The 21,472-nt window shown below is 42.3% G+C and overlaps 1 protein-coding gene and 2 long non-coding RNA genes across 6 annotated transcripts in view; 2 read left to right on the top strand and 1 right to left on the bottom strand.

The window, feature by feature from the left end:
- Nipa1 (NIPA magnesium transporter 1) overlaps positions 1 to 21,472 on the top strand; it is a 402,283-nt gene that overhangs the window by 867 nt on the left and 379,944 nt on the right. For 2 of the 3 annotated variants that reach the window (XM_063262421.1, NM_001107519.1), the window contains exons 2-3: positions 17,494 to 17,541; positions 18,681 to 18,771. In XM_063262421.1, coding sequence (XP_063118491.1) covers positions 17,494 to 17,541; positions 18,681 to 18,771 — 139 coding nt within the window. Of the gene's footprint in view, positions 1 to 16,689; positions 16,781 to 17,493; positions 17,542 to 18,680; positions 18,772 to 21,472 lie in introns of all 3 variants that reach the window. The other variant, XM_039112586.2, reaches the window with a different exon arrangement.
- On the top strand, positions 91 to 7,775 carry LOC134483328 (uncharacterized). The gene is made up of 2 exons (XR_010060180.1): positions 91 to 4,798; positions 4,829 to 7,775. It is a non-coding gene; the product is annotated as an uncharacterized LOC134483328 (long non-coding RNA).
- LOC108348727 (uncharacterized) overlaps positions 11,265 to 21,472 on the bottom strand; it is a 38,369-nt gene continuing 28,161 nt past the window's right edge. For both annotated transcript variants that reach the window (XR_010060161.1, XR_010060155.1), the window contains exons 3-4: positions 17,578 to 17,704; positions 11,265 to 14,524 (exon numbers count right to left, since the gene is read on the bottom strand). This is a non-coding gene — a long non-coding RNA (uncharacterized LOC108348727). The remainder of the gene's footprint in view (positions 14,525 to 17,577; positions 17,705 to 21,472) is intronic.

Raw genomic sequence — 21,472 nt, 5'->3', positions numbered from 1 at the left:
CAGAGACCTTCTTTGTCTGTGCCATGTCATTGTGTTGAGAGGCCTGTGACAGGCACTGCATGTAAGAGGCAGAATACTTTGAAGGGGAAAGTAAACACAGCTTTCAGAGAAACCAAGAAAGGCTTGTGGTTGCAGCCACAACCTCAAGAGCTCTAGGGGTAACGACCTGGCTGCCAGTGTATAAGAAGTAAATACACTTAATAGTTTCAATTCCAGAACACATTTGAAAGTTGGACTAAGCCGGCTGGGTAAACCAGGAACCTTTGGAAAAGATAGAACTGACAATATCGAGTGAAAGTACAAAACCGGTAATGTTTATTTAAATAAATTAATTTCAAAATGAAAGCGTTGCAATCCTAATATAAAACCCAAGTCAAACCGGATAGGATCTCCCAAGCCTGCAGATAATGTCTGTAATGTACAAGCACATCTGGTACACATCTGGCAACTATAGTTAGGGACCATTTGTCAATTTGTACAGGCACCAATATTGGGCAAAAGTGTTCGTTTTGACTAAAAAATAAAAAATACATGTGCCTTTTATATCATTGAGTGAGATGGGTACTTGTGAAGTATTCTTGCAAATCCCACGATTCCAGAATAACCCTGAGAGAAACATGACACAAAACACACAGACAGCTGAGGGACATCATACAAAATACTTGACTGGTCTTAGAACCAAGGCCATGAAATCTGAGGAATTCTCATAGCCAGAAGGAATCAGAGGACACATACCATCAAATATAAGACATTAGAGGGAAACAATAGGAATTGAGTACAGAATTTAGTTAGGAAAAAATACATTAGTAGGATAAACCAATTGACTAGAAAGAGAAAGTGTGTATTTTAGCTCAGTTTTTGTGTTCCGGGGGACTGTTCAATTAGAAAACAAAGACTAACTTAGAATCGTCTTTGAGGTCCTGGGTTCAGTCTTAAGTACCATAAACCAAAAACCAATTGTGGATACTTTTTATTTATACCTACATACTTTTTATTATATTGTATGTATGTATGTACTTTAGGAAATAGTCTCTCACTGTGTAGCTCGGTCTCAAATTCTCCATCTTCCTGCTTCAACATCCTGAGTAGCTAGGATTACAGGTATGTGCTACCATGCATGGCTCCATACTATGCCTTTAAATTAGTAAAGGGAAAAATGTAATCTTCATTATTATTTTTTTTTATTTCTTCATCTTGCACCTAGAAGGTGGTGGTGGAAGGCACCTCTTGCTTTTGTTGAACAGATAATTTTGAAACTCTTATGCTGTATACTATTATAGATAACTGAAGCCACAGTGGTTTTAAAATCTATTCTCAGGCCAGATAGATGGAGTGTGCCTATAATCCCAGCCTGAGCTTCTAAGCTCCCATACAATAAAGTAAAACCAGCTTCCCATAATCTTTTGTCAGATCTACTTAACGACCAACAGAATTGATAACCATCACATAACAGAAATGGAAGAGGAGAGAAAAAGGTGATTTGTAAGAACTGGAAGGTTAAGTTCTTAGATTAAAGGAACTAAACCTTACCATTTCTTCTACTGTAACTAACTATGCTTCCTTAGAAGACTATCTTTATAATCGACAGGTGGTAGCATTTCTAGAAAGTCCAAGCTTCAGGGAAGCTAAATTCTAGTTGTAGATCTTTGACGGAGCCGTTTGGGGACCTGCTGGCTTTGAGTTTCCCTTTAAAGGACCTTCTCAATAAATGGGCCCACTAGAACCCTGGAGGGCTGGGGAGTGTCCTCTGAGAACACAGGCTCAGGATTCAACTACCTGGCTTCTTTATTGTACCTCTGAATGAGGTAAATAGGACCTGGGTCGCACTCTGTTTCACAGGACATTTGTTCAGCACCCCAGAAGAGACCACAACTTAATATGCTCAACTCCCTTGCTTTATTCTTTATATGTTATGGTATTTGCACATAACTTATGACATCATGTTTGTATTTTTTTAACTTATATTTATACTTCCAATGATCTGTTAGTAACTTGTAAAACTTTAAATGTCATGTAAACAGTTGTTACACTTTATTGTTTAAGGGACTAAGGTCAAGAAGAAGTTCAAACATGTTCAGTACGGGCTTTCTGTTCGTCTTTTTGAGACAGATTACCATGTGTGCCAGGCTGTCTACCTTGCACTTCTGCTCCTCCTGCCTCCACTTCCCACGTGCTAGGATTACAATTCTGTGCTACAATGCCCTGTTTAAGCAGTGTTGGGGGCTCAAATTGAGGTTTTATGCATGGTCGACAGCCCTCTACCAGCTGAGCTATATCCCTGTCTCCTCAGATGTATTCTTCAAAAGCCTTGTTTGAGTCCTTCCCTTTATGGGAAGTGGGGTTGCCTGCAGAAGAACAGGTAACCTGCAGCTGGGAAGGTATGTGTGTTACCAGCTTTTGTTAGTTTGTTGCTGCTGTGGAAATAGCAGAGAGAAACAAGGTTTATTTTAACTCACAGTTTCAGAAGTTTCTGTTTGTTGCTTTTGGCCTGTGGCAAATAGCATACTATGGGTGTTGGGACATGTAGTGACTGAAGCCTTAGGTGATTGTTGACTCAGGCAGCCAGGAAACAGAGGAAGAAGAGTGAGTGCCACCGCCTCTCTAAAGGCGTGTACCAAATAATTCAACTTCCTTTCACTAAGCCCCTTCTCCTAAAGGTTGTATTTTCTTCCAGTTGCACCATGAACTCGTAACCAAACTTCCATATATTATCCTTTGGTGGACATTTAAGAGCTAAAGCATAAAAGTATCTAAATAGTAACCAGATATTCCCCCAAAATAAGGTTATTTATTTCTGGCTGTTAAAGAACATTGGGACTGGGCATGCCATAGTAAACCCCCAAAATATTCAAGGAGATGTGAGGCAAGGGGTGGGCAGTTTAAGGCAGAAAGGGAAAATTTACATATAGTACAGACTTCATTGGTCTTGGAGACTTGGGCAAGTGTCTATGTCACCTCATTGGTAGAGGGGTTCTTGCTGGCAGTGCCCTGCCTGGAGAATCTTCTCTGAATTGAGGTGGTCTTAAAGAATGTTGAAAATAAACTATACTGTCTGTGTGTGGTGGCACATGCTTGTAATCCTAGCACATAGGAGGCTGGGCCAGAGAGATTATTTGAAGCCAGCTAGGGCTACACAGTTCATGGGTAGACTGGGCTGTGTAGCATGACCTATATCAAAAGGCCAAATACATAAATGATTAAGAAAAGAAAAGAAGTATTATCACCCAAGTTTGTGAGGAAGAATCTCTGGTGGGACTTAGGAAAGTCTTTAAGAAAGCACTCACCTCAAGCAGGTAGGCATGAGCCAACTCCAGCTTTCTTTCTAAGTCTGATAAGAACAAATTCTTTTTAGTATCCACAGCTTTTGTAGTGATAGCCACTTAAAGGAGGGGCCGAGACTGGTTGTTGGTGAGAGGCTGTTCATGGATGGTAATAGGGAGGGACCAGGGCTGCCTGGAGACCAGGCTCAGAAAAGTTGGTTATTCAGAACTGGTTGAGGGTGTTTCCTAATTAGTTACTGAACTCTATGCTTGATGCTGTCGACCAGGAAGAATTGGCTAAACATTTCAAATTTCCTTTTCAGAAATAAGCCCAAGACAAGATTCTACCTTACATTCACAGGGATAACTGTCAGTGAGGAAACACAAAGCAAGCACTGGCACAGAGTTAGGGAACTTAAAACCCTCCTGTAGTGCTAGAGGGGATGTAAAACGATACAGCTGCTTCGGAAAGTAGCATGTTTGTTCCTCAAAGTGTTAAATATAGAATTACCATCTGACCCAGAAGTTCGACTTCTTGGATTATGCAAAGGCCTGAAATACTGCAGCCATACCTAAATGACGTGGGAGCAGGCAGATTGAGGGATTATGCATTTTTAGTTTTAAAAGCATTGTCCACAGAGCCAACAGATGGCAGTGACTCGATCCATTAACTGATGATGGTGTGCTAGTGAGTTTTCTGCTTCTGTAACAAATACCTGTGATGATTTCATAAGAAAATGTTTACCTCGACTCAAACTTTTGGAAGTTTCATTTCAAGTACCTCAAGCAGTAGCTTGGAAGAGAGAGATGGAGGAAAGAAGGACCCAGACTTCCAAGGTCTCCTTCAAGTATGTGACTGAATGATTTAAGATCGTCTGTTAGCCCTGGGTGTTACAGGTTCTGCTACCTCCCAGCTGTGACGAGCTGGGGACTAAGCCTTGAGCATGTGGCTCTTTGGAAAATATTCTAGATCCGAACTTTAGCAGATGGCAAAACATGCCTTTTTAAGGCTGAATAGCATTCAGTCCCTAATAGGAAGGAAATTTTGATATGTTAAAACATAGATGAATCTGAGGACATGCTGCTAAGTGAAATAAGCCTGTCCTGAAAGGCCACCACCACTCGATGCCCTTTATACGAGGTCCCCAGAGCAGCTCAAATGGGTGGGCAGATGGAGAGATGTTAATGGTTACCCGCTAGAGCGGAGTAAAAGAGGAATGGAGAGTAGTGTTTTACAGGCGCAGAGCTGAACCTTTCCGGGACAGCAGCATTTTAGTGACGAGTTATTATCATTGTTACTGTGAGCATCTGTCTGGCAGGAAGCACCATGAGGGAGGACGGCTTCATTTGGGCCCACGGTTTAAGGAGATGTAGTCTGTTGTCCCAGGGAGGGCAGAGACAGAGGGAGGTGGCTGTTTAGCTTTGGGAGTGTGTGTCAGCTGTGTTGTAGTTTATGTGAAATGTCCCCCTGTGGTCACATGTGTTCATTTGGTTGCCTGATGGTGGTAGCACAGGGAAGGTTTCAGACCCTTTAGAAGGTGGAGTCTCAAAAAAAAAAAAAAAAGAAGGTGGAGTCTCTCTGGAGGGAGTAAGGCACTGGAGGGCAAGCCTTGAGATTTTATAGTAGAGCCTACTTTCTGTTTCTTCTCTGCTTGCCATCTTGGGTGAGATGTGACCAGCTGGCCTTCTGCTCTTCGTAGTGCTCCCTGTTGGAGGGACAGCGTCCCATTGAACTATAACCGTAGACCAAGATAAACTTTTCCTCCCTTAAATTGCTTCTTGTCGGGTTGGGGATTTAGCTCAGCGGTAGAGCGCTTGCCTAGCGAGCCTTGGCTCCCTCTGGACCACAGCTCTGTGTGCTGGCCCCGAGGAAACATTCCTAGACTTAATTATCCTCAGCGGCGCTGGTGTCTTCTTAACCACAGCTGGTTCTTCAGTCCCAACTGAATAGAACTCCAGATTCTTAGTTCAGAATATCACATGAATGGCCTGGAGAGAAAGTCTTTGCTTCCTTCTGAAACTTCAAAAGCCAGGCATCAATCATGTGCATCTCTTTCAACATTCCTATCTTTCAAGCTCCCACCCATTAAGCTCTGAATGGCCTCTCAGCCCAAAGTTACAAATTCTATCCACTATCCTTCCAAAACCAACATGGTCATAGGACTGGCACAGCAAAAAAGCTGGAGACAGGAACGGAGGCAGACGCCATTGAAGAATGCTGCATATTGGCTTGCTCAGCTTTTGTTCTTAGATAGCCTGGGACCACCTCTGCCCAGAAGTGGCACCATCCACAATGGACTGGGCTTTCCCCTTTCAGTCATCCATCAAGAACGTGCCCTACAGACTTGCCTACAAGCAATGGGATGGAGGTATTTGTCTCATTTGAGATGCCTCTTCCCAGATGATTCTATCTTGTGTCCACTTGACAAACAAACAACACCTAGGACAACTGCTACTGGAACAAACAGAAAATTTCAAAATTTCTGTGTCTTCCTATCCTTGTCCTGGTCAGAGAATCTGTACAGTGATAGAGGATAAGACTCACCTAGGAAGAGGAATGTGGGTAAGGCTTGAAGAAGTAATTCTGAGGGTGTGACTCTTACTGTGACCAGGAGCTTTAGGAACAGTTACATTTGAGGGTGAAACTGAAGGAATCCAGTAGTTTTAGAACAAGACAGGAAGTGCAGGCCCCCTGTGGCCGTCAATGAAGGAGGAGGAAGGAATTTGGGTAGTGACTTAGAAGGGAACCAAGCACAGATGGGTGGATGTACAAAGCTGTGCATACATTTCACTCTTCTCTGGGATATGGGCTTTACCAGCCGTGAGAATGGGACGTGTGGGATGCAGAAGAGTTCATACTCAGGGAAAGTTTGTCATCAGGCTCATGTGAAGAAAAGGCATGTAAATATGATATTTGGTTTAAAAGGTGAGAATGACCTAAATTCCAGTGAAAGCTCCAACTGAGACAAATAAGTAGAAAGGCTTGGAATGCTGGCAATTTAGTAGAACCCTTTGTTACAGGCAGCAAAAGCCTGTTACTGACTTATTTCTAGGTACTTGGTATCCCAGTTTTCTCCCTACTTCGGTAATAGCACCATTTTTGAATCATCGTTAACAGCATTTACTCTCTGAAGGTCACTGATGTTGAGAATACCAGCGTAGAGAAAAGGGAGAGCCCAGGGAACCATTGCCCTGGCCACTGACAACACTGGACCAGTTCTCATTATAGAAAGATCTTATGGTTTGAGTGTTAAGTGTCCCCCATCAGTTCATATGTTTGGACACCCGGTCACCAGCTTTTGATGCTGTTTTGGGATATTCTGAAACCTTTAGGAAGTAGGCCCTTGCTGGCAGGGGCTACTGGGGGCAGGTCTTGTGTTTTGTAGCCTGGTCCCACTTCTGTCCACTCCCTGCTTTCTGTGCAGACACAGTGTGACCAGCTAGCTTGAACTACAGCTGCTATGCTTTCCTACTTATGTGAACTGTGTCCCTCCCTAAACGGAGAATCAGATTAAAGCTTTCCTCAGTTTGTGTCTGTTTCAGTGATAAACAGGACCATTCGGTTCTTAGTCTTGCAGAACTGATTTGCGTGTGGAATGTCAAGGACTTTGAGTCTGCAGGCCAGTGACTCTCTAGAATGCAATAGATCAAACTCAACAGGTCATTTTTGTTAGACCTATTAGATAAGTTAGAAGCCCAGGATACTCAAAGAAAAATATACATAGACACCTAGCTCCTCAACTTTCAGAGGGGACTATATTCTCCTGGGAACTGAGCTAGAAATAATTTGTGTTACATTCAGGCAAAGAAACTGGAAACATTCTACCCATGTCCTAAGAATTTGAGTGTGACTGAATTAAAAAATAATGGAATAACTTGTTTGGCAGAGGAAATTAAAGATATTTAGGCTGTAATGGTTACCGATGAGTGTTCTTTCCCAGGTCTAGAGTGAGCAAATAGAGCAGAAGATTATGTGTAGTGAATGGGTATGTGCTAGGTTTATGTGCTAGGAAAGGAGTAAGACTTTAAAGTCAAGGTGAATTTAAAAGCATCTGTGGTTGAGTTAACTACATTGGAGTTTAGCATCATTAAAGAGGAACTGGCTACTACACACCAGGATAATAAGAAGAGGTTCTCAGAGGACAAGACTCTACTTATAGAAGACTGATTTGGGTCTTTTTAGGAGAAGACCTGGGAGCCTCAAAAGATCAAAGAGTTTAGGATTTAAATAGTATTTTGGTCTGAGCTTTCCCTAAGGACTATATGTTAAAACATTATCTACATATTGTACAATGGCTCCTTGTAGCCAAATTGGGTCCCAGTGATCTTTTTCTAGTGCTGTAGTGGAGATATGGTGGCTGTCCCTGAGTTTTTGAGGGAGGACAGGGTAATTCAGCTACTTCTACCCTTCTGTTAATGATTGCTTACTGAGTATATTCGTATATTCAGTATATATAGAACATATACTTACTCTTTGCCAGTTGGTAGGCTTCTAAAGGGCAATTGTTTCTTGTGGGACAAAATCAGAAATCAGAGGAGCTGATGAGGCTGGACACCTTATTTAAAGTGCAAACTAGTAGGTGGCTTATTTCTCTAGAAAGGAGAGCAAGAGCATACAAGCTCTTAAGCGTTGGTTTGGGGTAGTGATTCTTATAGACAGAGAATAGGGGCATGTCAGAAAGTCTGAGTGAATAGTCATCAAGGTGTTACTTATCTTTGTTCTTTGAAGATAGTTTGAGATATTTGATCGGCTCCAGGTCTTCATATGGGACTTCTTGGTTGAGGTTACTTATTTTTTCCTGGAGACACTGATCCTAGCTGTTGATTTCTAGAATTTTGACAGCCACTAGAGTACTTAAGACCACTTGGCAAGGTCCCTTCTATTAAAGACCCAATAATTTCATTAGTTCTTTTTCCCAGGTTCTATGGAGGATCTGGTCCTCTTGGGTTACAGTTTTTGTGGCTGGGTTCTTAGAGCTGGCAATAATTTTGTTTCCACTTTCCTGTAGGCCCTTTTAGCCCTAGGCTTATTTTCGAGTATCTGATTGACCTCAGGATATAAGACTAGGTCTAATTATGAGGAAGTCCTTCCCTGTCACTCATAGGAACTGAGCCTCATGTTAAGAGTTTGGAGCTGTTCTGAGTCTCATGAGGGCAGTGAACAATCGCTTTAGTAATATTTTAGAGGTATCTTGGTAAAGCTTTATTAGGATCAATTTAATATTAGGACCTTTTAAATTTGCCAGAGAACTGTAGCCTTTAAGATAGTTTTCTGTTCTCAGGGAATTCAATATAGATTGGGTCTTCACTGATGTGAAAGACAGTCCACTGTGCTCTGTAATTAGTATGAAGGCAAAACTTTTGGTAATTGCTTTGAGGAGGCTGTCTTAGTTAGGGCTCTATTACTGTGAAGAGACACCATGACTATGGGAACTCTTATAAAGGAAAACATTTGATTAGAGTTGGCTTACAGTTTCAGAGGTTTAGTCCACTATCATAATGGGTGGGAAGCATGGCAGTAGGCAGGCAGATATGGTACTGGAGAAGGAGCTAAGAGTACTACATCTTGATCAGAAGACAGCAGGAGACTGTGTGTCACACTGGGTGTAGCTTGATTATATATGGCCTCCCGCCTGGCTCCACAGTGACACACTTCCTCTAACAAGGACACACCTCCTAATAGTGCCACTCTCTATGTTCAACCATTCAAACACATGAGTGTGTGGGGGCCATACCTCTTCAAACCACCACAGAGACCTTTTGCTGTTTTAGTAGCCTTTTCAGTCCTAGTGGGGAACCTTGGTCCTTGACAGGTGATGGTGTCTGTAAACACCAATATTCTAAAAGCTGGGGCAAGAAGGCACATCTGGTTTTTAGTCCTTAACCTGTGTAAGTGCTTCACATGTAGAGTGGCTCAAAGAGTCCAGAGGACACAGATAACTAAAATTTTTCTCTATGCAGACAGTGTGGGCTTCACACACAATGATGGCCAGTCTTTGTCTTTGGGACAGTTAAGTTACCATGTCTAAAGTGACATCTCTCCCTGAATCATGTAGTCCCTAAATTAGTTTCCACTGTAGGTAGGGCCTGGGGTCTCAGTATCTTATTCCCCAGAGAGTCATGATTCCTTTTGGCGGTTCTCTTTTAGAGGCCATTCCAACTCCTGCATTATCAGTGTTTGGAAGGAACAATGTTAATTCTTGGGGGGCTTGTAAGGTTACCTTTGCATCTCTTTTCCTTGGGCATCATTAAACATGTTCTTCCGATGGCTCCTGTCCATAAATGCCATTTGTTTAATAGGAGTTGGATGGTGTCCAATAGATTTAACATCTATGGTTCAGTCTGGACAGATTGTTAGCTGTTAACAGTCTCCACTCTGTCCAAACACAGCATTGACATGTAAGGTTATGAAGGTATACTTTGAATCACTGTAGATGTTATTTCTCTTTTCCTTTCCTTTTCTCTTTCCCCAGAGAACACTGAGGTCTCTGTGTTAGGGCTATTATTTCTGTCTTTGGGGCTTGAGTGGAAGGTGGTTACAGGAAGGCATCAATTACTTCTCTCTAGCTGACCACTGCATATCCTGTCTTTTTTTAAAAGATTTATTTATGTATTTATTATATATAAGTACACTGTAGCTGTTTTCAGACACACCAGAAGAGGGCATCAGATCTCATTATAGATGGTTGTGAGCCACCATGTGGTTGCTGGGATTTGAACTCAGGACCTCTGGAAGAGCAGTCGGTGCTCTTAACCACTGATCCATCTCTCCAGTCCGCATATCCTGTCTTAAACTCTCCATTGAAACATAACATATCTATATCTCTTCTGGACTGTCCAGCAGCTGGTCATTCCGCTGAATCTAGTTGGCCCAGGTGAGGTCGTTTCAATACGTAGGTGTGCCAAGTCAGAAGGGGTTTTAGGCTGCCTTCATTTCGGTAGTTACCTCTGGGTTGCCAAGGACAGTTGCCTGAAATTAAGTTTACTTCTGGCCCCTTTAGTTCTAAGACATTCTTTTCCTGTTGGGTCATGAGAACGTCTAGTGATTGCCACAAAGACCGTGTAGACGATCTCCAACGAATAGTGCTGCAGTTACCATAGCTTTCAGATGGGGTTCTAATGCTCAGATGTCTAGTTTCTTCAAAAATTAGGCCACATGTCTCAGTTCTGTCCTATACATTTAATCAATACCACAAGATTGCTTTTCTGCCACAAATACCAGAGAGGGCTTATGGAGATCAAGCATGTCTAGTGAGAGCCCACTTTATCTGATTAAAAAATTGCTTTGATTGAACATCCTGTTTGAAGGGCTCAGAGTCTAGACCCTTGCACAGAGAGGTTTTGTCATTAATCCAAAGTTGTAAATCCTAATTTGACAAAATCGAGCCATGTTCAAGAAGCTATCTTGTTCTTGGTTGAAGTAGTTCAATTATCCCTAACTTGATGTGATGTAGCAGCTTTGATGGTACTTCCTGCTGAGTTCGTTCTCTCTCTCTCTCTCTCTCTCTCTCTCTCTCTCTCTCTCTCTCTCTCTCTTCTTTTTTCTTTTCAGAAAGTTTATGACTTTGATGGTATTTTGGTCTGAGCTTTCTCTAGTAGATATTGAAACATCGCCTACATGTTGGAGAATGGCTCCTTGTGTCAAAACTAGGTCCTAAGATCTGTTTCTAATGATGCAGCAAAATATGGTGCCTTTTTCTGAACCCTTGTGGGAAGGTTGTCCACATACACTGTTGGAAAGCTCCAGTGATTGGGTCTTTTCATCCAAAACCATACCAAACCAAACCAAACCAAACCAAACCAGACCAAACCAAACCAACCAACTATGGTTCAAGGTATAAAGGAATGCAAAGAAGAAAGGTGTCTTTTGGCTCTACCACTCCTCTATTAGTTGCCTTCTTACTCTGAAAAAAAATAACTCTTGGGCCAGTCATCTTTCTTCAGTTGCCTTATGTACGAGGAGAATTAGGGTTTTACAGGGAAAATGACAGAGGACCAGAAAGATATATTGTAGAAAAGTTTTAATAATACATTGTATTTCTAATTCAACTTTCCTCTTTAATGGGCCTGTCTTCATTAGATAACTTATCCCAGGTTTTGAATAGATTTTTACTGGAGCAAGATGTTTTAGCTTATCCAGGGGTTCTTGTACCCCAAACAGTCAGATTCATTTTGTGGGTTACTTTCTTGGGGGTCTTTTGGAGGCTGGGGTCTAGAGCCCCTAGAGTATTACAAGATTGCTCTAGGTAGCACAAGTCTCTTTCCAAAATGGGAGGTTATTGAGCGACTGTCAGGAATACATAATTAAAAGCCTGGTCTTCAACTTGATAGATGCCTGAGGTAGTAAAGTAGTATCTTGTAGGGGATTCCTTCTACCCACCACTGTGTCTATAGATCAGGAAGATAGGTTTCCAGGGAAAGGTAAGGACCAGGTAAGTGGCCTCACTAACTATAACAGATTAGTTTTCTTACCCGATACTTCAAGGATAATTCAAGGTACTTCAGCAAGGAACAGGAGGTTAGCCTATTTCCTGGGCACCCTCACCTATAAGGTAGCCATGATGTTGTGGTAGGGGTTATGTTCTTTTTTTCCTCTGAGACAGCATCCATCCACATTTCAGTGTTAGATTTCCAGGTCCTTTCATGTTGAATTTTCCAGGATGGGGAAGTAGTGGTTGGTGCTCTCACGTGCCTAATGTCTCGACCCACCCCCCTCTTTCTTTTAAATCTCTGGGGCTTATGTGGATCTTTTGGATAGGTCTAGCCAATGCCTTCAAGGGCAAATGTAATCATCTCTGTTCCTTCTGGTCTTCCTCTAGATCTTGGCTGTTAAACACAAAGAGAACGGTGTGCAACAGCTAAGTGTGGGGGTTCTAGGGTCGACTCTTTAGTTCCCGATGTGTTCTTTCATCTCTAATGCTGACAGGATAATAAAATGTTGACCCAGAAGAGCTTATACTTTGGCGAATGTAGGATCCATATTGGTGAATTAATGAAAGCCTCAATTAGCCTGTTGGGAAATAGGGCGGAGTTTTCTTCCTTTTTGCAAGTATCTTCTCCAGTGTTGTCATAGTTACTTAAGTATAGTTTTTTTTATTCTTGCAATAAGGCTTTCTATCATCTGCTTATACCTATGATTCCCTGACAAGGATTTAGAATCCTATTAGTGGTTTCCTGATCTGCGAGATTGTCATTACAGCTTTACCAAATAAATTGTTTGTTTGGATTCTTAAAGTATCCTCCAAGATTCTCTCTTTTCTTCCAGGGATATAGCAAGTAAACAGGCAGGAATGTAGGTCTTTCCTTGTGAGGTCATAAGCCAAAGTTAAGGTTCAGAAATAACTGGTAAATGTGATGTTCCTCAGAAATGTTCCTAGTGTCTTGTATTACTGAAGATTTGTGATTGAAAACTACTCAAATTGTCACCACCAGTCTAGGCACTTCTCTTAAGGGGAGTGCCATAGACAGACAAGAGAATGGAAGCTCCCCTCTTTGTGTGGCCTGCAGGCTGGGTTCCATTTTGCTGTTATCTTGGGGTAAGTAGGAGAATATGGAGGTCGGGTGGGCCTCAACTGAATGGAAGAAGACATTAGCCTGCGGCCTGTTGCCCATTGTTTTGTTTTTGAGACAAATCTCTATATATTCCATGATGTTCTTCTTTGAAAAGCAGGGTTTGGACACAAGCAGGGATCCGCTCTCACTTTTGCATTACATAGTCTCCTTTCTAGAGAATTTTGAAAGCCTGAACTTACGATATTTCAGACCATTTCCCTTGATTCTTAAAACACAGATTTTGCAGAATGTTGTTGTAGTTACAACATCCTTTGGCTGAATTTCCCCATCACTGGAGCTTGTTTTGAGGCTTATGATGCACAATAAAATATTAGCTTCTTTTTCTTTCGGTTCTCCGATCAAACTTATTTCACTTATTGAAGGTGTGTTGTAATGTCCAAGGGAAATGAAAACAGGTTTCCTGTAAAGATCCTGGGGAGGGAGAGACAAGTACCAATGCCTCTGGAATGGATAAATAATGTCCATTTTGTTTACTTAGTCCTCAAGGAGATCTGCTGGGTTAGAGTGTCCTCTTTCCCATCATTTGGACCCAGACATCTCTGGATCGGGGTGACCATAGTTTCAGTGCAGTTAGAAACATCAGTTTTAACATCCAGTTCCTCTGGCTTTACTCTTTCCTTTGGCACAGGGTTGAACCACTTGGTTAAATTGTTTCTCCGTCTTAGGATTAAGTCTTGCAATGTCTCTGCCTAGATGGATTACTCCCTACCTCTTGAGTTATTAGGTGACTAGTTTTAGAGAAAAAGCTTGCTTGAATGCATGACTATGGCTTTTGCTTTTAGACTGCTATTTAATGCAATGGCGTTAATGTTTTCCTTAGACCTCATCCTTAAGGTGATGTCTTATTATCTCCTTATCCTTAGTAGGAAAATGGGGAGCAGAGTCAGTTAGGAGTTACAGATGGTGTCTGCATGTGAAGCACACAGGTAGGTGTTGAGAACCCAGGTGCAGGGTTGGAAGTGGATCCTGGAGAATTATCTCAAGAGGAGGGTGCAGGTGAGAGCTGCTGTGGTCTGGCTAAGAGTCCAGTATGAGTCTGCCATACCATGTCATTCCCAGTAGGCCTCCAGGAAGCTGGAAGGAATAGTAGGAATGAACAGTGAATGCCAGTGGTGGAAGAGAAAGTCTGTGGCTACAACATTATGCCTCACCCATAAGTGTTGCCACCTTGGCTGGTCATGTGACATCACCATCTTTGTTGGCCATGTGACCAGCTAGTTGCCTGTGGATGATAGGCAGCTTCATGTGTTCATGTCTTTGGGAGGGTATCTTATAGGTTGGCTGGGGTTCATGTGGATTCCTGTGAACTTCCAAGTTTAAAGATGGATTTTCCCAGATAAACATTTATCAGTTTAGTCTTAGAAAGTGCTTCTATCTGATTGACCTGTAAGCACATCTGTGGAACATTTTCTTGATCGATGCTTGATGTGGAATGGCCCAGTCCACCATGGAGGTGCCATCTCTGGGCAAGTGGTCCTGAGCTGTATAAGAAAGCAGGTCAATAAGCAATGAAGAGTAAGCCAGTAAGCGGTGTTCCTCCTTCTGCTGCAGTTCCTACCTTCAGGTTCCTGCTTTGATTCTTCTCAGTGATAAACTGTGTGTGTTTGGGAAATGTAAGCCCAAACAGCTTTCCTTTCATGTTGGTTTTGGTCATGGTCTTTATTATATCATTAGGAACCAATCCTGGGCATCTGGAAGAGAAGGATTAAAAAAGAGTGTTTGAGTATGGATTTCCCAGGCTTTGGTCAGGCATTCCATGGGAACTTGCTATCATGTTGTGGTAGGTATCCTTGTTAGGATGAGAGCACTTGAAAGCCTTTCCTGCTTCCTTCTCATAGCTGCCTGATTGACAGTGGTTATAGGTACACATCTGAGTTCAGAGCACAGCTGCTAAAATTGGCAGGTTCTAGTGTCTGCAAACAGTGATTTGGACAAAGACACATGGGATGGGAAAGATAGTTCATTAGATGAGAGAAACAAACGAACTTAGAAATACAGCAGGGTTTTCTGAGGTCTAGGTCCCAGAGAGATCAAGGTTGGGCCCCTGTTACCATTAATGGGTCATTTACATATTGTGCATCTTTTCTGATGATGTGGTTTTCATTACATATGTACCCAGTGTTCAGGAAAGCTTCCAGTTTTCCCTTAATATTGACTGCTTTCACATGTTTGTCCTGATGCCTTTGGAATCTGATCCTACCCTCTGTCATACATCTTGTTAATTCACAGGATTCCTGCTGTGGGGCAACCATTGCACTGTGGGTGATCCTTGCTATTAGTTCCTTTGCTACTGATGTCACCAAATTTCTTTCAAGAAACAACTTAATGGAGAGTTTATTTCATAAGCCTTAGAGATTTAGAGGGAATCCAGTCCGTTATGTTACAAAAGACAAGGCTGCAGGTGCATGAGGCAGCTGCTCACACTGTCTGCAGACCTGGGTTTAATCTGTGGAATTTATGATGAGAGGAGATAACTGACTTCTAGAAGTTGTCTATTGACATTTTTTACAGGTACATAAGCGCGCGCGCACGCGCGCGCGCACGCACACACACACACACACACACACACACACACACACACACACACACATTTCCTTCTGTAGTTTCCCGACATCTGCCGCTGACACAGCCAGGCGACTCTTAACTAAACTGACTCCCCACCTCTCAGCCAGTAGACTTTATTTACCTTTGTTGTGTTGAACATTACCTTTCTCAAATTTCCCTGACCACTTACTGTAGATAGCACATGAACCTAAGGATATGGAGATAATTTCCCAGCTAATAAGGCATCGCTATATAAACTGGCAACATGACCACTCATTGGTATGGTTAAAGGCAGAGTTTTTATCATAGACAGAACAGCTGGAGGCATCTGGAAGAATCCAGAGAAGAGAAAGAAAGCAGAAAATTGAACATGGCCGGCAGACGGGGCCTGGTCAGAGACAAGCAAGCAAAGGCAGAGCAGAGAGGCAGAGTAGGAGTGAGGGAGTCTGAGAGAGGAGGCCCAGCACAGGCAAGAGTAGGAGCATTGCCAAAAAAGCCTGGCAATGAGGAGAATGAATTCCTGGGAGGTGGGGGTGGGGGAGCAGGCATGAGCTGGGGAAGTGTGGGATGGGGAAGGGGAGAGAAGATCTTTCCTAGTGGACTCTGAAATGCATATTAGGCACTTGTGATACCGTGTGAGCCTGGAGGTCAGCATGCACTTTGTTATGCTGATAAACACCACGGAGAGCTATTTGTCCTTCTGCTACTGATGAGGGAAATGGTTCTTTGTGGTAGTTGGGGAGCAGTCTTCAAAGTTCCTGAGGAATGTTGGCTTTTGCCTAATCACCAGAATTTGAGGGAATAGAGTTTCTCTGGACTCGATTGTCACCTTAAAGTTGGGGTCTAAGGAAAAAATAACCCTGCATTCACATAGCAATACTAAAAAGAATTTAAAAATTAAAAGTCCCCATGAGGCAGGAGAATAGGATGGAGAGTCCCAAGAATATGTTTTAGGTCAAAGAACCAATCTATGAGCAAGTTGTTTGTCTTTTGGGTCAGCATGGGTTGGTTGAAAAAAAGCAAAACAACCCACCCAAACCCAACTTTACTGCGTTTAGTGGCTTCTCCCCCACGGATAGACTAAAGATTACTTATGAGCTGAATAAGCAAGATAACACTCTTTCTTTCTTGTTTGGTTTTTATATGAAGGGTTCTCTTATAAGTGTCACCTTGAATCTCTTTCTTGGTAATGTATATAACTTTTTTTAGAGGTTGAAAAGTTTTAATTACACACTGTAAGGGTCCATAATTTGCCGGAGAATGATACCCAGGACTCAAATAGTATGTAAACGCAGAGTGTTTTATTCTGCAGAAGTCCAGCATGCTGACTTCCCATTACCAAGATAGAGAAACAACGAAGTGTGCTCAGAGGCCTGATTTAAAGCACATTAGGGCATTCCAGGGTAGGTGACCCTTATCTTACTCACTGGGGAGTGGGGGCTGGAAACTTTCTGAGGAAGTGGCTGAGGAAGTCTGGAAACTGCTGCTGACCCATTGTCCCTGCCTTCTTAGACCAGGTGGCCGGGCAGCTTCTGAGGCCTGTACTTACCTAGAGTTGCCCAATTCTTGGGAACAGAGATTTAGGCCTAGTCTTCTTACCTGCCAATTTGAAGCTGGCCATGGAATCAGCCTAGCCTTCTCACGTGTGTGGGTGGTGGTGATATGTCATGTACAAGTGTCTGCAGAGGCTAGACTGGAGTTACAGTTGTGAACTTCCTGGTGTGGGCGTTAGCGATTGAACTTGGGTCTTCTGCACGAGTAGTAAGCACTCCTAATTTCTGGGCCGTCTCTCCAGTACCTACATATGGTTTATAAACCTTCTTCCTGTGGCTGGGGACATTCCTCAGTTGGTAGGAATTCTTGCTGTACGATTGCCGAGACTCTGAATTCATATCTTAGCACCCATGTAGAAAAGCAGAAATGCATCTGAGTATCTGTAACTCCAGAGCACAGATAAACCAGCCCAACAAGTCCCTATAGACATGTGTGCATACATCATACAGGCATACACACAAGCACACGAAGGTACACACACACACACACACACACACACACACACACACACACCCCACTAAATAAGCCTGCTTTTCTGATATTCTTCTCACTTTTTTTATAGGTACTTCCTACTTAACAGATATCGTGTGGTGGGCTGGCACCATTGCAAGTAAGTGGTTTATGTAGTAGATTACTGTCTTCTTACTTTTTTTCTGAAGTCATCACATGGGTAGGGATGGAGAGGGCAAGATGAGTGTGGCTTTGAAGGTCCTCCCATACTTCTACTCTCTGCACTTCAGATTCACTCTCTTTTCTTGTTGGCCTTCCCTTTGCTGAAAGAGAGAAGATGGGAAAGTGTGGTGTGCTGACCTGGGACAAGGAGGCAGGGCTCCGGCTGCAGATCAGAGATCACGTGCTCTAACTTAAATAAAATAAACTATGACTTTAAAAAAAAATCATATAGTTTGTCCTATATTGCCTTTAATTTAATATTGCAAAATGCTACCTTGCTGAGGCTGATGACGCTCATTGGGGAACCCCCTTTTGAGCTCTGTCTGAGTACACACCTCGGCGTCCTGTACCACCCAGCTCTGGACAGCTTCTCACACTGGAGCAGGCCCAGGTCGTTTGAAGGCTGTTGTGAAGCTCTGCCCAACTTGTTGAGAAAAGATTGGTCATTGGGTACCAAGTGGCAGTCAAAAGCAGTATGGTACCTTGGTGTACTACTCTAGCAGGCATGGCATGATGTGAACTAGTGTGTATATCATAAAAATAGTTTAAAATATTTTGGGGGCTGGGGATTTAGCTCAGTGGTAGAGCGCTTACCTAGGAAGCGCAAGGCCCTGGGTTCGGTCCCCAGCTCCGAAAAAAAGAACCAAAAAAAAAAAAATTTTTTTTTGAGTGTTGGGACCGTAAAACAATGAAAAATGTTTGAGCACATACATATGCGCAAGCATTACTTGGTACCCATGCACTACTTTTATGTAATATCTTGACCATTAAATAAATAAATAAATACATAAATAAGTTTAAAATGTAAAAGTTAAAATATTTTAAGATAGAATTCAAAGAGTGAGGATATATTCAGTGTTGTACTTGTTACTGTGGTAATGCTGGTCATTTCCAGAGAGTTGAGACTACTTCCCAGACCAGTGACGTTCTGCCATGGGGATCTGTGAGCATGCAGATTTGAGTCCTCAGAAGTGGTGCAAAAGAAGCCCTTTCAGAACAGAATCTTGCAAAACCTTGATTGGTGATAAAAAGGGAACTTTGTAAAGGCAAGCAGTATCCTTGTGATTCTCTTGACAGTGGCTGTTGGCCAGATTGGAAACTTCCTAGCTTACACTGCGGTCCCTACGGTCCTGGTGACTCCTTTAGGTGCCCTTGGAGTGCCATTTGGGTGAGAACTGACATTCTGTTTTGATATTTAATAATCGGTTTGCATAGGAAAAAAAACCCTTTCATTATAAATGTTTCTATTTAAAGAGTAAAGTTGATGAAAATAGATTTGTTTTGTACTTAGAATTCATATTAATCACTTTAACCCTATCAATGCATTTCTGTGTGTTACTGATACTTCTTTCAGAACTCACTTTATTGTATTTCTGGTTCGAGTTTATTCATAGTTATCAGTGCATCCACTGCTCTTCACCCTTCTGGGCTTTGCTCCGGAAAACTTCTGAGAGCCTAGAGTCTTCATCATGCCACTGCATGTTACTCTCAGAACTCTTTCTGTAAAATTCAGTTTATGTTGTTGTGTTTGTGTGTTTCGTGAGGATGGTTAGCATCCTCTGCTAGACAGGTGGTCTCCCATCTCATTCCAGTAAGTTACCGAAGCTGGGTGCATGGCAGGTGGGCTTCAGTGCATGTGGACGAGGGTGTGTCATCACGGTCCTGCAAACGGACACTGAGTGATGAGAGCTCTGGGCTTTACTCTGTCAGGCTGATCCAATCCAAACAGGAACTGGCATACTCAAGTTGGAGTTTCATGGATTGAAATATCTGCCTGTCACAAGGGATCAGGGCTCCAGGGACCAGGCATATCAGCAAGGTTACCCTCCCATTACCTAGAAGAGGAGAGGAGTGAAGATTTAGAGTGACAACTGTCAAAAGTCGCCCTCTTTATTAGTTTGGTCACCTAGGTCATTTTCTTTTGCTGCAACAACATGGTTAGGAGTGGATAATTTTTTTTTTTTTTAAGGAACAAGGTTTTAATTTTGGTCCATAATTCTAGAAGCTACAAAGTACAAGATTGGGCAGCCCCCTCCTTTTTTTCTTTCTTTTTTTCTTTTGAGATTTAGCCCTGGCTGGCCTGGAGCTCGTTATATAGACTACACTGTTCTTGAGGTGGTCTGTTTCTACCTCTCGGATGCTAAGATTAAAGTTATAGTTATACAGCAGCCCATCTGAATAAAGATTTATTTTATTTTATTTTATTTTATTCGGTTTTTTAAATAATTATTTTTTATTTTTAATTATGTATAGATAGATAGATAGATAGATAGATAGATAGATAGATAGATAGATAGATAGATAGGTGTATGGGTATGTGTACATGTAAGTGCAGGTACCCTGGAACTCCAGAAGAGGACATTGGATCTCCTGGAGTTATAGGCTGTTGTGAACTGCCTGATGTCAGTCAGTGCTGATGTCAGAACACAGAAGTGAACTTGTGTTCTCTGGACAAACTGCATGTGCTCTTACTAACTGAGCTGTGTCTCTCCAGCCCCAGACAACCCCGTTTGTGGGCTCACAAACTATGCCAAACACCCCAAAGAGAACTCCCACATTCTAACAGTTGATTCAGTGGCAACAAATGCAGTCCTACGAGAGCTGCATTATCTCAAGCTTTCCCTTCTTGTTTCCCTCCCTCCCTCCTCCCCTGCCCCCTTTTTCTCTGTGCAGCTCTGGCTGTCCAAGAACTTGCCCTGTAGACCAAGTTCACCTTAAACTCACAGAGCTCCTCCTGCCTCTGCCTCCCAAATGCTGGGAGTAAAGGCTTGAGCCACCCCAACATGGTTCAGTAATTGCTTTTAATGATGTGATCACCTTTTAAGACTGCAAATCAAATTTCAACATTAGTATTTGTAGGGATAAACCACATCCAAACACTTGGCTTACTGGAAAATGTTTTTTATGAGAGCTCCACTGACTCTATCAACACAGCCTGCTACAAGGATATTGGTGTTCTGCTGTACCTTTGAAGATGCTAAAATAGACAGACAAGGATAGAAGAGAAGAGCTCTTTCATCTCATGCATATGTTGGCTGCAGCCTTATTCCAGACAGACCTTACAGAGCAGAGTGTGATAAATGTATTTCTTTACCTTAAATTCACTTTAAAATTCTGTGGTCTAGGGCTGGAGAGGTGGCTCAGCAATTAAGAGCACTACTCACCATTTCAGAGTATGCGAATTCAGTTCTGAGCAGCACGGCGACATTACGGCTCAGAGCCACCGGTAACCCCAGTTTCACGGTACCTTTAGCCCTGTTGTGCTGTCTGATGACACGGCACTCACATGGTGTATAGGCATGCATTCAGGCCTTACACGTAAAATATTATTTATTCATACACATAAAATAAGAATAAAGTCTCAAAGAAAAGATTATGTAGTCTAAAAACCTCAACTCTTTTTTTCATATCTAACTTCGAAAATAGGTTTTTACCCCATTGCTCTTATCCAAACGTATGCTTGAGGTCACTTTGTATTTTGGGTGCCCCTGAAAGTCTGATGGGGGCAGGAATGGCGCTTAGGCCTGGAATCACTCCTCAGCTTTCCCAGTGGTTCCCATGCAACGTAAGCTGATTTCATGACCTTCAGACATGGCACATGTAATACGTAAGTCAATCCTCATGCCTTTTATAGTTAAGTAACCCACCGGTCCAATTTTGTAAGAGCTGCTGTTCACCTAGTGATGTATAGGATTTTTTTCTTGCTGTGGTTTTAAGGATCAAACACAGAACTATGTGCATGCTTCAAGCAACACACTATTGAGCTTAAAAAAAAAATAGATAAATCAAGGTAAATTAGAGAAAAAGCAGAGATGGCAAAGTATGTATATGTATGGTTTCTAAGAAGTTCTGTTGATAATGAGCGAATT

Source organism: Rattus norvegicus, chromosome 1, assembly GCF_036323735.1.
Source record: "Rattus norvegicus strain BN/NHsdMcwi chromosome 1, GRCr8, whole genome shotgun sequence".
NCBI classification, from domain to species: Eukaryota; Metazoa; Chordata; class Mammalia; order Rodentia; family Muridae; genus Rattus; species Rattus norvegicus.
Note: the sequence above shows the minus strand (reverse complement) of the source record. Positions and strands in the feature narration are given on the sequence as shown.